Source organism: Microcebus murinus, chromosome 1, assembly GCF_040939455.1.
Source record: "Microcebus murinus isolate Inina chromosome 1, M.murinus_Inina_mat1.0, whole genome shotgun sequence".
Lineage (NCBI taxonomy): Eukaryota > Metazoa > Chordata > Mammalia > Primates > Cheirogaleidae > Microcebus > Microcebus murinus.
The window spans coordinates 158,249,550-158,264,733 of NC_134104.1; the positions used below are offsets into that span (position 1 = coordinate 158,249,550).

A 15,184-nucleotide genomic window follows, 5' to 3' on the forward strand; every position below is an offset into this window, starting at 1 on the left:
AAACCCCTCTTTCCAGCCTCCAGGTTCAGAGGGGAGCTAGCCACAGCCTCAAGGAAGTGCTGGGGAAGGCTGCAGTCTTTCTGAGGCCCCTCATAAAGCTAGAAATCCATCCCTTTGGGGCCAGCCTTGCCCTCTTGACCTCCTGTCACAATGAAAACACCACAGTGAGTTACTCACTGGTGTCCGGGGCCCCAGTGAGCGGGTTTCTGGGGTGAGGTGCGTGCTAGGAAACCTGGAGCCTGGCAGTGACAGTAAAGGGATGGCAAAGATGGTCTTTCCTGCAGGAGTCCTCCCGATCAACCCCCCACGCCCACCCCTGCAGGCTGTCAGGCACCTATAGGTCTGGGGTGATGGCGAGTAGACCTGAGAGGGCTGGGCTCCCTAGGCCTGACTCTGGGCAGGGGGAGGTCAGGGCCCTTACCCCTGGGGTGGAAGCAGGGGCAGAATGAGAGTAGGGAAGTGGCTCACGCCTGTAATCCCAGCACTTTGGGAGGCTGAGGCAGGAGGATCACTTGAGGCCAGGAGTTTGAGACCAGCTTGGGAAACACAGCAAGACCCTGTCTCTACAAAAAAACAAAAAATTAGCCCATCGGGTCATGGTTGGGCACACCTATAGTGTCAGCTACTCGGGAGGCTGAGGTAGGAGGATCGCTTGAGCCCAGGAGTTCTGAAGCTGCAGTGAGCTATGATTGTGCCACTGTGCTCCAGACCAGGCAACAGAGCGAGACCCTGTCTCTTAAAACACAACAACAACAAAAGATCAGGGTCTTTACTGGGCCTTCTGTTTATTCAGCCCACCCCTAAACCTGGTGGGGAGGAAGCCAAGTGCCCTTGGCTGTCTGAAGGCCTCTGCCACCTGAGTTCAGGGGAGCCAGCCTTCCTGGCACTCAGTGTCTTTCCTTAAGGAGCTCAATTCTCCTTGGAGCCAGCCCACTTTCAACCCTCAAACATCACCTGTCTGGCAGGTACAGACATGCATGTGCTCATACAGGGCTACAGAAAGGCAGGCCACACTGGGCATGCATACCTGCACACGCACCACACACATGGGCACACAGGTGCACAGGTACCTACACGCACCCACCCACAGACACACTGAAACACATGCGCAGATGCTTACCTTGTTACCGTTGGCATCCATGAATTTAGACACCAGCCCCCACACACACCACACTGTGCCTATTCTGGGTCAGGAAGGGGGACCCAGGCACCTGAGGGTAAGGGTCCAGGTGTGGCTGTGATCACAGGGACTCGAGGGGGGTGGGCCACTCTGGGAAGTGAGCTCTGCCTAGACATTCAACAGCTACCTTGCCAACCTGGCCCAGGGCCCCAGCCGACCAGGGCTTGACATTGGAGATAAGGAGGTGGGGGAGCAGGGGCTGGAGGGGCCATGTGAACTACAGTGACACTGTGTGTGGCTGTTGCCACAGAGGAGGAAGTAGCCATGGACCTGAGGTGCTCATATGAGGGTGGGGTCTTGTCAACTCCTCTGGCCGCGTAGCGTCCGTGCCTGGAGAGAGTGGGGCTGCTGGGCTCTGGAAGCTGGGAAGCAGGCAGGGCACTCTTCTCCTGGAGTGGTCTGTCCACTTCTCAAGGCCTGGGCCCAGGGAAGAGGCCTGTCTGTCCGAGTCGTTTCCGGAGGCTCACTTCCTCTGGACTGCCCAGGAAGTGGTTTCAGAGTGGGACCTACCATCGCCCTGCGCGTGGCCTGCCCTCCCCCCTTGCCTGCCCAAGGAACAGTTTCTGGCCGGTGGGTTAGGCTGACTGACCAGGCTTTTCCTTGCAGAGCTCTGCCTTGTTGTGGGCTCTAGGAGAGGGGACAGGGCTGAGGCCGTGACACCCCACACACACCCCCAAAGCCTGGCTCCGTCCTGCTCTGGGACTGTGGGCCTTGGCTCAGGAGTACTGGCTCTGGTAGACATGCCCCTGGGAGTGGTGACGGCTGGGCTGCATCTCAGGGACTTGGCAGCTCCGAGAGCTGTGTGAATGAGCCTGGCAAGTGGCTTTGCCACTCAGTTCCTCAGGTGTCCGCTCTGACAAATGAGATGATGATGGCATCCATCTTCATGAGATCGTGCTGGAAATAACAGTTACTGTGGGCCGGGCGGGGCGGCTCACGCCTGTAATCCTAGCTCTCTGGCAGGCCGAGGTGGGTGGATTGCTTGAGGTCAGGAGTTTGAAACCAGCCTGAGCAAGAGCAAGACCCTGTCTCTACTATAAATAGAAAGAATTTAATTGGCCAACTAATATATATAGAAAAAAATTAGCCGGGCACGGTGGCGCATGCCTGTAGTCCCAGCTACTCAGGAGGCTGAGGAAGCGGGATTGCTTGAGCCCAGGAGTTTGAGGTTGCTGTGAGCTAGGCTGACGCCTCGGCACTCTAGCCTGGACAACAAAGCGAGACTCTGTCTCAAAAATAAATAAATAACAGTTACTGTATGCAAAGTAGCTGGCACCACTAGCACCATGCTTGGCACATTGTTAGTGTTCAGTGAGTAGAAACTGTAGTTATATAAAGCACTTAGTGCCTGGCTGATGGTGACTATTCAAAACAAAGCAAGTGGCACCAATAGGGGGTTAGTATTGTCACAGTGCCACAGGGCCAGGAGGCTGCAGAGCCCACCTGACTGAGAAGCCAGGCCTTTGGCTCCCTTGTCCCCCTTAATCTGCCTCCAGTGGCAATGCCAGAAGGTGGGGAGTGCCTGTCACTTCAGTAGGTTCCATGTCCTCTGAGGAGAAGAACTTCCAGGGGCACAGCTCCACCCACCCAGCAGCCCAGCCCCTGCCTGTGCTTCTCCCTGTCGCTCCCTTTCAAAGGGAGAAGAGCAGATGCTGTGACAAGTGCATACGGGGCAGGGAAAGCCGTCTGCAGCTGCCCGCCGCCCCTCAGCGCTCCCCCCGGCCCTTGGCCGCTCAGAGGCCAGCCGTGGTTTCAGAGACTGGCTGGGAGTGAGGGGTGGGTGGCGGAGCCCTCCTGCCAGCCCGCCTGTCCTTCTGGAGTCAGCCTTTGGGCCGGGGGAGGGGACAGGCATCTGGGATGATGAAGAGTGGGGAGAGCTAGAGATGCCCTCTACACATGTCCTTGACTCATGGCAGCTGGGGCAGGGGCCTGCCTGTCCCAGGGACTCGCAGAGGTCAGCCCAGTAAGGGTTGGGCGAGCACTGGCCTTCACTGTTTGGGGCCAGGAGGCTGGGGTGTGGCATGCAGAAGCACTAATGACAGTGGTGGGGGTGGGCGAGGGCTGGGCTGAGTGTGAGGCAGGCTGAGATTCAGGGGGAGCAGGGCTTCTGGGGGCATCAGATGGACTGGGCTGAAGCCTTGCTCGATGCTCACTGGCAGTGTGCCCTGGAGCCAGGACGGGACTGCTCCTCAGTCGCCTCCTCTGTGAAAAGGGCAGATCAGGGGGTGTCCTGTGAGACTCGGATGATGGGAAGCAGCCCTCGTGTGGGGTGGGGGGGCAGGAGGGCAGAACAGCAAGCACTGGGGCTCCTAAGGGGGTAGGAACTGGCTGTTCAGGGAACCGGAAGGGGTCGTTGTGGCTGGGCACGGGGTGAGGGAGGGCAGCCCAGAGTGAGGGAGGGCAGCCCGGAGTGAGGGAGGGCAGCCCGGAGTGAGGGAGGGCAGCCCGAGGCAGGGAGGTAGTGGGAGCAGCTGTGTGGGGGAGGCCGGGGGAAGGGTCTGGGCGTATCAGAGGGGCAGTGGCGACAGGGGGTGGCAAGATCTGCTTTACTGCGTTAAAAGCCCCATCTAGTGACTGGAGCCGAAGGACCGCGGGGCTAGAGTAGAGGGTGGGCAGCAGGGAGCTGGCAGGAGCAGAGCCCGGGGACATGGCGGTGGCCAGGATAGGGCAGGAGGTGGAAGAGGAGCGGACGTGCGGACAGACTGCACATGCAGGGGCTGGCAGCATGATGGTCTTGCTGTGTGGGGAGGGAGCTCTGTGAGCTGTTGTGGCAGTTTGTGTGCCTGCGGGGTCATTCATGTGGTGACTTTGGGAGGCAGATGGGGCCATGAGCCTAAGGTACAGGAGGGTCTGGGTCTAAGGTGGAGAACTGAGGGTCTAAAGCCTGGGCTGGGGAGGAGAGGGCTCAGCAGGCCTTCTCTGGGGAAGTCCGAGAAGCCCCAGGCACAGGGCTGAGGTGACTGTCCCTCGAAGGTCCCTGGCAAGGCACCTAAGAGGACAGGCTTGCGGTGGCTGAGCTGCTGTTTTCATAACAGCCCCGGAAGCTTTGGATCATGTCTATGGCCATGTTGGGTAAACAGGTAGAGTGGAGCAGCCAGTCGCCAGGGCCCAAGGCCGGATCAGATATCTGGTGGCGTGGGCTGTGGGCCAGGGGTGGGGGCGGGAAGAGGCTCTCAGGGTCCTTCAGTATCGGGGCTGGAGAAACCTTAGAAGTCCCCACTGTCCGGACAGGGAGTGTGGAGCCGTGAGATGGGCAGCAGCTGGCTGGGCTCTGCCAGTGGGCTCGGGCCACTTCACTCAGCCCTGTCTCTTCCCAAAGCAGGAGGCCACACAAGGCACCCCACAGTGGGGTGGCTTGAGCCTCTTTTTCCAGTGATTCAAGGAAGTTTGGAGGCCCCTATGGCTACCAGAGGCAGCTGCAGGAAGGTGATAGGGCAGGTGGAGAGAGGGCCAGGTGTGAGGATGGCAGTGGTGACATGGACAATGGCGGCAGCTTGCATGTGTTATCACTGCCTCTGTGCCAGGCCCTCTGCTCAGCACACCCCCTGGGCAGGGCTTGATTGCCCCATATTAGAGATGAGATACCAGGGCAGCTTGGCCAAGTTCTCAGGGCACCCAGGGCCCCACGTCTGAACTAGCTCTCCAGTTCCCCGGTCCGCTGCCCGGCGTGGGGTGGCGCACCACGGGATGGTGCTGCCTCCCTCCAGCTTCCTCGAGATCCCCGAAGTAGGGAGGCATCGTCTGGGCCCTGCCCACCTCCCAACCTCCCGGGGGTGGACGGCAAAAGGCTTAGTGGCCATATTGTCTTCTCCCAAACACAAAGCAATGGTTTCCTGTTGTGAGCCATCAGGAATACCACGGGGCCTCTGTGTGGGAGAGAGAGGGCTGAGGAGTGGGACCCATCTCCTGGGGGCTGACGGAGGATCTGTTCCCACCCCAAGCATGCCCTCGCCCACTGGAGGCCAGGTGGCAGTTCCAGGACTCACACTGGCAGAGCTCTCCGCTTCCCCGGGTCTGCCCCCCTGCTTTGTGGCTTTGGCCGATTTGCTCAATCTCTCTTTCAGTTTCTGCACAGTGAGGCTGGGGCTCACGGGGCTCATGCGTGCAGTGGGGGCATGGCTGTCCCCACCAGCACAGGTTCAAGCCCTCCCCTCCTCCTGTGCACCTGGCCTGTGACTGCCACCTGTGACCCCCAACCTCGTCCTCAGCCTCCGCTGACTTCCCCTGAGGGGCCCTGCGGGCAGGCGGAGGCCTGCCCAGTGCTGTGCCTGACCAGCCCACTCCTTCCTTTACACACTTTGGACTTTGCTCTGGACCAGAAGGGACTTTCTCCACTTGCCCCACTGGGGACACCCAGCCTGGCCTGACACCCAACTGCCCTTCCTGCCCCTCCTCCTCTCCCCATCCATTGTGCCGGGGACTGCACGTGGGCTTCTTGGTGCCAGACCCTAGTCAGGCCTGTGGGTTCTTCCAGACGTGTGTGTTTATTGCTGTCTGCCTGGAGCGTCTCTGTGCCATGTTATGGCTTGTGACACCCCACATGCGTGTGGATGTGGATCTTGTGTGGCTGGGTGTGGTCTGTGTGGGCCTGGATGTCTGCCGACACGTGAGAGCCGGTAAGTGGGAGTGTGTTTCTGTGCGTGCCACTGAGTCATCACAGGAGTGTGTACTATGCCTGTGGCTACAATGTGTGTGTGTGGGGGGGGGGTGTCCAGCTTCAAGTGAGGCTCCCATGTGTTTGTGTTTGGGTGTGCCCGTGTGTGCACACGTGTGCAGTTATTCTTGGAGAGGCCCACCCTGGCTTCTCACAGAGCCCCCTTGTCCTTGCAGGAACTGGCTCTCCGGCTCCTCCATGAAGGAGGCTTCGGTCCTTTCTCAGGGGTACCTGGAGCCTTCCCTCTGGCTGAGCCCAGGGTTTCCTAAATCCCAGGGCTAGTGGGGTGACTCACGCCTGTGCCTCGAGGGCTGTTCCCCCAGGAGGTCCTACCCCACACATGGTGGCAGGCCTGGGCTGTGAGCCAATGACAGCCAGGTCTAAGTCCTGCCCCTCTAGCCCTTCCAGACCCACTGGCAGGGTGGGCTGGGATGTCCCTGTTAACCCCTCAGATTGAAGGCCATCCAGCCCATGTGACCCCAGCCCCTGTCACTCCCTACCACTCACTGGCTGGGTTGAGAAAAGCTGGGGAAGACCTGGGGCTGGGGTGGGCCTTTGGGGCCCACAGCTCCCACCCTGTCATGTACAGAATCATGGCGCCATGTGGGTGCATTTTCTGGGGAAGAGCACCTCCATCTTTCATTGGATTCTTAGGATAGTGCAACCCCCTTTGCAATTGCCAAAGGTACAGTAGTGCTGCCTGGGCCCACTGCTGATTCTGTGGAATTCCTGCGGGCTTGGGGGCCTGGCAGTGGGGTTTCTGAAGTGCCCTCAGGAGCCAGGGCTGAGGAGGCCGAGCTAGGGGCAGAGATACCACCCAGAAGAAACCCAGGTCCTCAGCATGAATGAGCCCAGATACCTGCACAGGTTACCTTCCTGGGAGGTGGGGGGATCCTCCAGGCTGGCCTTTTGAACTGCCTGGAAGGACACATAGGAATTAAGGAGGAGGACATTCTGGCTGAGGGAACAGCATGGGTAAAAACTCGGGGACTTGAATTGAGGCACATGGCCCAGGGGTGGGAGTTGAGGCAGAGAGCAGGGCAGGCTGGGGTCTGGCTTTCTCCAAGGGCAGTGGGAGTCTAGGAGGTTGCAAGCTGGAGAGGAATGGACGGGGGAAGAACCAAGGGTGATGACAGCTGGCAGGGACTGCTGGGGAAGGGGAGGAGGGGCTGCTGTGTGTGTAGGGGAGGGGACGAGAAGCCCCTACCTGGGGATGAGGTGCCAGCCCTAGGGAAGGGCAGGTATGAGGAGCTCTGGGACTGGGCTGTGAGCTGAGACCATAGGTCTGGTTCTTGTCCTAGCACAGGGCTGGGTATGTGGGGACTGGCTCATGGGCTTTCGTGGAGGAGCCTCGAAGGGTCTAGCCAGGCCCTCGCTCCCACCTCGTGTTCCTCTTGCTGGCCCATTTCCTGGGTTGTGAAACCCCCGTGGCCTCCCAGCCTAGCCACCACTGCCTGCCTGCCTGGCCTGGCAGTTCCGCCATGCCTAGGCCCCACGCCCCGCCATGCTGCCAGGGCCAGCCCGGCTCCCTCCTGCCGGTCACACCACCTCCCACTCCCCATCCTGCTCCGGCCTCTGTCTCCCCCACCCCTCTGTTCACCCCTCAAGGCAATGCAGGCTGGATGGTGGCCTCCCCGCACGCACGGTCTGCGTTCTTGGAAAGGCTCCCACCTGGCTGCCACCTGCCACCTAGTCTTGCCTGGCAGCAGGTGGCACCTTTCATGGGCAGGTGCCGGTGTGTGTGGGAGAGGCCTGCATGAGGTGGCATGGAGGCATACCCCGCTCCCCAGGGGCTCTGTTCAAGGGAGCCAGACCCCAGGCCCACCGCAGTCTTTCCTTGCCCTTGCTTTGCCGGCCTCAGCCTGCCGGCCTGGTGTGCCTCCCACAGACACAGGCGCTCCCCAGGGAGCCCTCCACACCCACTCCCTCCCCCGCAGCGCGGCCCAGACCTCTCCTCTCCCTCCACTGTGGCCTGTGAGCAAGACTGAACCCAACGAAGAACTGGGGTGGAGGGGACCAGGCCAGGTCTGGGAGCCAGGAGGACCTTGGCCTCAGTTTCCCCTCTGTATAATGAGGAGGTGGACATGTCGGTCTCTGAAGACCCATCTCTTGCAGACATTTTGGCTGGTTGGCTTTTATTTTTCATCCTTGACAAAACTGTTATCAAATAAGTTATATAGAAAAACTAGAAAATGCATTCCTGGTCTTGATGGCACCCCTCGGGCCACGTCTCCCATCCTAGCCTCCTTTGTTGGAACATGCTAGCACATGCGGGGATGTACAACACACATACTTGTCCACCGGGGCCGCGCTCTGTGCCCCAGGAGCTCTGACCTCACAGTCTTTCTGGTCACCTTGAGGCCTTGCCCGCTGCCTTGCACTGGCTGGGAACAGATTTCCAATTGCCCTGCGGAAGGTGACCCGCCTACTCTGGCCTGGCCTAGCTACCACCTTTCCTTACCTCTGGGCTGCTGGGCCAGGGCAGGGTGGGCAGTACGGCCAGGAGACCCTCATTCCCTCGGGCTGGGATCCAGCTCAGCCAAGCCTCTAGGTTTTAGGAACCCGAGCCTGGTCCAAGCAGCTGGGACAAGAGGACGAGACAGCAGTTCAGGGGCGTGTTCCTCCTTCATTGCGCAAAGAAGGGGTGTCCTCAAGGTCAGGCCTGGGACCAGCCTAGGGGAATGGACAGACAGACTCCAGTTGGCGCAGGGTACTTGTCTCCTGGTGCCCTTACCTCCCTGTTTCCGCTGCCTGTGTGTGTGCGTGCGCGAGTGCTATTTCTGGCACATTTATCTATCTCCATCTCTACCCTTTTCTCTCCCTTCGTCTCTTCTTCCCAACATGGTATACTGGAAAGAACATGGGCTGTAACATCAGACAGGCCAGGATTCAAACTCTTCTACAACTGACTGGCTCTGTGACCTTGCACAAGTCACTTAGCCTCTCTGAATCTCGGTTTCTTCATCAGTAAAATATCCACCTCCTGGCCCTGCACAGGGATAAAGTAGATAATGCAAATATAAGGCTAATCTGGTACATTGTCCGCCTCAGAAAAGAACCGTCCTTCCTATAAGTGGGGAGCTGAGATTCACACCCAGACGTTTTCATTCTGAGTCCAGTGCCTGGACTTTTTAGGCCTGGCTCTGCCGCGGGTTGGTGAATTAGGAGAATGGAGGTTAGGAGCCCACGGGCAGCCAAAACAATCACCCCCACGGAGGCTGTGGGGTCCAGTCCCTGCCACCTCCATGGCCCTGCAGCGCAGCGGTGTCTGGGCTGAGCCAGTGGCCTTCCTTTGGGGCCTGTGGGCCTGGGCCGATTTGCATGGGGGCTATAAATAGTCAGCACACCTTGCTTTTGTGCTGTTGTTTCACCCCGTCTTTCCCCCACCACTGTTCAGACACTCTGCGACGTAGGTGGACAGACTCTGACTCCCTTATACAGAAGGGGGCTGTGGCCCAGAGAGGCCCAGGACCTGTCAGGCTCACACAGTGATGCAAGAATATGCCAGGGTCTGGGCAGCACAACTGGGGGCAGAGGAGGTGGCAGAACCTGGCCAGAGCCTGTGCCCTAGTTTTCGCCCTAGGAAGTTGGGGCTGGGTGATCTAACCCTAGGGTTACTGCCAGGTAGCCCCGTGGTAGCCCACAAAGACCAAGGGTCCCCTGTCCTCGTGGTACTGTGGCCTGGCTGTGCAGGTTTAGGGCTGGGGCCTGGGCCTGCTGTGGTTGTGGTTTTCCCTCCAGTGCCTCTGACTGTGAGCAGCAGCTGCCCTGAGTGTGAGCTGAGAGCGCTGGCAGGCAGCCTGAGCGGCTGGCGGGGGAGGCGGTCCTGGGCTCTGCCTCAGCCTCCTGGGGCTTCTCTGACCCTCGGCTCCTCCATGCAGGCCATCAGGGCTGGCCCCCAAGGGGACGTGGCTGGGAGGAGGAGGTGGCCAGCAGGTGTGTGGAGCACCCAGTGCCCCAGGATGAGCTGCCTATATTCCTGGAGGCTCCGATTCCCTGTCTGAGAGGCAGGATCGGTAACCAGGACTGTCTTCCCAGGCTGTTGGGCAGGTGGACTGGATGGGGTGGGCAATCTTAGAGCACTTAGTAAACTGTGATGGGAGGTGCACAGGTGAGGGGTGGGTATTGCAGTTGAGAGGAGTGGTTGTGATAAGAGGACCCCTCCCTGAGGCCTGTTGGGTTTATACTCACCCTCATCCTACACGGGCTCTGAGTTCTTGTCATCACGACAGGCCTGAACCCTGGCCCCCTGCAGCACGCTGGGTCCTTTATCTCTGTCCACCTGCCCCTCAGCCCTCGTCCTCTGAACACTCAGCAGTCACTTCCTGCCCCAGCGGGGTCTCTAGGTTCTCCAGTTAAGAAGCATGAGGCTGAGCTGAGTCTGCTGGGATCAGGCCCTGGGCATGCAGGCACAGACATGTGACAAGTGTGTGCTGTGCAGAGGGTCTGCCGATGATCGCTCCAGACCCCAGGAAGCATGCACATGAGTGCTCAATGTCTTGGACCCCCAACCAGGCAAGGCAGCAGGAGGAGCAAGACATCTTATACCCTCTCTCCTACACATGCTCGAGGCAAGGCCCGTGCAACTTGCTTTTCACTCCAACATTAACTGAGTGCCCACTATGTGCCACCCACTGCCATGGCCTTGCAGGCATATGCACGCTCCAGCCTGGGAAGGAGCCAACCAGCAGCCCACAGCTGGCTCTCCCTCCCTGCCTGCCAAGAGGTCATGGGCAGCTGGCCTAGCACACAGCACTCATTGCCCACTTGCTGGTCTCCGGCTGATGGCTTTGGGGCCTGAGCGCAGGTGTGAGCTTGCATACCCACCCTCACTCCCACTGAGTAGGAACCAGGCCCCAACTGGTGCCTCCTCTCTGCTCTGGTTGCTGGCCTCAGAGGATTGGCTGGGCCTGCTGGGCTGGGCCGCAGACTGAGGTTAGTGTTTGCCATGAGCTTGTCCAGGCTGGGAGCTTCCAGCAGACCCAGCCACCTTGTGCAGGAGCTGGAGGGAGCCCTCTCAGGGGCCGGGCAGCTGTTGTGTGTGTGCGCACGTCGGGGGGACGTGTGCCTGAATCTGCCCCTGGGTGCCGGCTTACGTTCGGGATGGAGTGAGGACATGTGCGTGCACGCAAGCACGAGAGCGTGAGTTCTCTCCAACATGGTTTCGGAGTGCCCTCGTGTGAGACCTGGGCTGGCAGCCAGTGTCCTTGTAGGTGCCGTGTTTCCCCGAAAATAAGACAGGGTCTTATATTTATTTTTCCTCAAGAAGACACCCTAGGGCTTATTTTCAGGGGATGTGTTATTTTCCCTTCAAAGCCTCAGCTCGCAGCACGCACAGGATGGCCGGGACCCGACAGGGGGAGCTGACCTTGTTGGTGGGGCTGCCCGCACCTTTCCAGTCACCTCTGGGACAGTAGCTGTCACGATGGGGCAGATGAGAAGGGCTGCTCGTCTTCTTTCCCGCTCTGCGATGAAATGCATGGGTTGTGCAGATACTCTGCGTAGCCACGCCCATCACTAGGTCTATTTTCGGGGTAGGGCTTATATTGTGCAAATGCTTAGAAATACTGCTAGGGCTTATTTTATGGGTAGATCTTATTTTCGGGGAAACACGGTAGGTGCTTGCACACCTGAGTGTCATTCATGAATGGCAACCTGAGGAGTCCCTTTGGGGTCACCTACTGGAGTGCCTCTTGTCTTGGGGAAGAGTGAGAATGGGGGAGTGGAGGAGCTGCCCTGTGTGAATGTGCAAAGTGGTTCCCCTCTCTGAAAAGTGGGGGTGTTCATCTTGGCTATGCATGTCTGCCTGAGTAGTTATGAGCAGAAACCCCCAAACTTCAAAAACCAAGAAAGGTTGCATGGGGCAGGGTGGAGGGAGGAGGGGTCACCGTCCCGCCCCCTTGGTGGGTGATGACTGGCACTGGGGTGCAGGAGCCCAGCACGTCCTAGGTACCTGGCTTGGGGTAAGTGTCCAGGGCCACTGTTCCAGCACTGGCTGGCTGTTACTGCCCAGTGGGCGCAATGTCACATCGTCCAGTTTTACCAGGGATGCCATAAATCTAGACTTACATAAAACTTCTCAAATTTTAACTTTGGCAACTAGGACTAGTGCATTTTATGCACCATGTGGGCCAAACCCGGTGGGTGGGGAGCCCTGGAGGAGTGGGTCCCTGAGCACCTCCTGTGGCTGTCCCCACTGGCTGCCTGGCCTCACCCCTCTTTGTGCACAACCCCACTGCAGGCCCCGCCATGGCGCCATTCCTGCGCATTGCCTTCAACTCCTACGAGCTGGGCACCCTGCCGGCCGAGGATGAGGCGAACCAGCCCTTCTGCGCCGTGAAGATGAAGGAGGCACTCAGCACAGGTGAGGCTGGAGGCTGGACCCCAGAGAGGGGCTGGGAATCTGGGCCTGGTGGGAGGCACTAGAGGTGCCTTGCCCTGTTCCCTGGAACCTCTGAAGGCTCCTTCTCTTCCTTGTCCTTGACTCTCTGCCCCTCCCAGCTGTGGACCCACGAAAGCAGAGACCACGGAGTCTCTAAAGTGCCTCAAACACTGGCCAAACGGAACCTTCCCTGGGGCTTGGGGTTTCCAGCGCCTCTTCCATCGGCTGTTTTACCCCACGATTTCCACATGTGCATCTGTGCCAGGCCCTGTGCTGAGCACTGAGAATGCTGTCATGCTCCAGGCCTGACCTGGCCCTGCCCCCATGGGGCTCACAGCCAGACACATGGCAAAGCAGTGAGTCCTGTGACGAGGAAGCCCAGACTCCATCTGAGCCTGGAGTCATGGAGGACTTCCTGGAGGAGGCACATATCACACACCATTCCCTCTTACTTCTGTAACTTAGCGAAGCCCTACTTGTCCCTCAGGTCTCAGTTGATCTGCCCCTTCCTCCAGGGAGCCTTCCCTGATCCTTAGACTGGGTCAGGGCACTTGACCACAGGCAGGTCTAGAACCAGCCTTGTCCTCAGTCTCATCACAGCTGTGACTTAACAGGTTACTTGAGGAACTAGTTGGTTCATTCTCCACCCAGGAGGAGGGATCTGGGAGGATGGGCACTGGGTGCAACTTCTCTCTCAGCTGTGTTTCTGGCCTCTGACACTGTGGCTGGCTCGTGGGAGCTCTCAGCAGCGTTCACTGAGTGGATGCATAAGGGAAGGTGACATTTAAGTGGACCTGGTGCTAATGGGTCACAGGAGGAGGGAACAGCAGGAGCAAAGGCCTGGAGGAGGGACCTAGCAGGCCGCCCTAGAGGCACGACAGGCAGTTCTGTGTTCTGGAAGACACTGGGGAGGCACAGCAAGCCCTCAGGGCAGGAGAGGCCCACAGAGAGGCTCTCAGGGCTGAAGGCTACAGAGGTCCAGGGAGGGAGGGACAGAGGGGCCCTGGCCTGACCTTGCCTGCCTGGCCCCACTGCAGAGCGTGGGAAGACACTGGTGCAGAAGAAGCCTACCATGTATCCCGAGTGGAAGTCCACATTCGATGCCCACATCTACGAGGGCCGAGTCATCCAGATAGTGCTGATGCGGGCAGCCGAGGAGCCGGTGTCCGAGGTGACCGTGGGCGTGTCGGTGCTGGCAGAGCGCTGCAAGAAGAACAATGGCAAGGCTGAGTTCTGGGTGAGGGGCGCGCGAGCCTCGGTCTGAGGATGTGCATGCGTGTGTGTGAGCGTGTGTGCAGGCTTGGCCAGCGAGCACAGCTGCGGGCGCTGGGCCCTGCACTGGCCACCAGGCCAGCTCTGCAGCCGACGCAGCCTGGGTTTGAGTCTTGGATCTCTGAGCCTATCTGTAAAAGGAGGAGCCACTGGGTCAGTTGTTCAGATGAAATGAGCAACCAGATCAAAGGGCTTATTGCAGAACCTGACACGGAGTAGGTACTAAAGAAAGCCATCTTCCCTACTGCGGCTACATTTTCCCTTTTAATTTTGAAAAGGCAGGATATGCACATTGTAAAACATTCTGAACTGTAGGGAAGGGTGTGTCCCTGCCCCAACACCAGGCCACCAGGTCCCCAGGCCCCCTTCTCAGAGGCACCCATTGTTCTGATTCTTTCTGGAATCTTCGCAGATATTCCAGGCCTAGGCAGGCACTGGAGGACAGCAGTGTGATGTTTAACAGGAGGGAAGTGGGAGAGGGAGGAGGCCAGTGATCCCACCCACTCACCTGCTGAAATGGAGACTCTACACATGCCCGTGTCCACCTGGCTGTGTGTTCTCGGCGGCCACAGGACCCCAGCATTGGCCCAACTCCCCTGGGCTTACCTGTGGGGCATAACCAAGATGTCTCCACCAGAAAGACCCTGTGACTACCGGAGGCTCTGGTCAGCTTCCAGCGAGGGGTGACGGGGCCAGGGCTGCACCAGCCCTCCAGAAGTCATGCAGGGACACAGGGGCCCCCGGCTGGACTATCTGTCTCTGCACTCCCCGAAGGGAGGATATCAGTCCCCAGGTCTGGGACCTGGGGGAGGCGAGGGAATAGAGGCTGGGATCCTGCCGTTAAGGCTGTGCCGTCTGTACCAGGAGCCCCCGACATAGAGAAGCAGCACAGGAGCGTTACGATGAGTGTGTCTGTCTCTGCCTGTGGACACGGGGTTAGGTCCCTCCATTCTAAGATCCTTGCCAGGGGGCAGCGGGGGTGGGGGTGGGGAGTTTCCTGTCCTACTTTGTTTCCAGGGCCCTGTGGCTGGGCTGGGTGTGGGCTGGATCCTTTCACTTCCCCAAATGTAATAATACCCATGGGTGCAGGGTGGGGGGCGGGGCCCGGGGGCGGGGCCCTGCCCACACTGGGCAGGCACGTGTCTGGCTTGGCTTGGTGGGGCTCCCTTGGCCTGGGGGACCAACCATGGGGGCGGGTTCTGAGTCTGGCCTGGCCCAGGCCCGCCCTCACTGACCTTATTGTCCCCCCCACCATGGCCCCCAACAGCTGGACCTGCAGCCTCAGGCCAAGGTGTTGATGTCTGTGCAGTATTTCCTGGAGGACGTGGGTAAGACTGCCCCACCTGGGCTGGGGCTGGAGGGCTCACCTGCCTGGTTCAGGGGCCAGAGCCCACACCAAAGTTTAGGGAAGCAGCCCCCTTCAGCAATCTGACCAGGGCCACCCTGGGAGGGACTGCAGGGGTGCAGCCCCTCCCAGACACCGGGGCTGACTTCTCCACTCCGTGGCCCCTAGATTGCAAACAGTCTATGCGTAGCGAAGACGAGGCCAAGTTTCCAACAATGAACCGCCGCGGAGCCATCAAACAAGCCAAAATCCACTACATCAAGAACCACGAGTTTATCGCCACCTTCTTTAGGCAGCCCACCTTCTGTTCTGTGTGCAAAGAATTTGTCTGGTGAGGGCTGGCTTTGCCTG

At 59.3% G+C, this 15,184-nt stretch overlaps 1 protein-coding gene and 1 long non-coding RNA gene across 5 annotated transcripts in view; one reads left to right on the forward strand and one right to left on the reverse strand.

The window, feature by feature from the left end:
* Positions 1 to 15,184, forward strand: part of PRKCD (protein kinase C delta) — a 29,202-nt gene that overhangs the window by 4,061 nt on the left and 9,957 nt on the right. For all 4 annotated transcript variants that reach the window (XM_076008545.1, XM_076008551.1, XM_012771586.3 and 1 more), the window contains 4 exons: positions 12,076 to 12,198; positions 13,254 to 13,453; positions 14,756 to 14,816; positions 15,002 to 15,164. In XM_076008545.1, coding sequence (XP_075864660.1) covers positions 12,084 to 12,198; positions 13,254 to 13,453; positions 14,756 to 14,816; positions 15,002 to 15,164 — 539 coding nt within the window. In that variant the 5' untranslated portion in view covers positions 12,076 to 12,083. The remainder of the gene's footprint in view (positions 1 to 12,075; positions 12,199 to 13,253; positions 13,454 to 14,755; positions 14,817 to 15,001; positions 15,165 to 15,184) is intronic.
* LOC105875068 (uncharacterized) lies at positions 11,213 to 14,486 on the reverse strand. Its single transcript, XR_001155773.3, has 4 exons — positions 14,350 to 14,486; positions 13,997 to 14,094; positions 13,288 to 13,419; positions 11,213 to 11,299 (listed from the first exon to the last, which is right to left on the reverse strand). It is a non-coding gene; the product is annotated as an uncharacterized LOC105875068 (long non-coding RNA).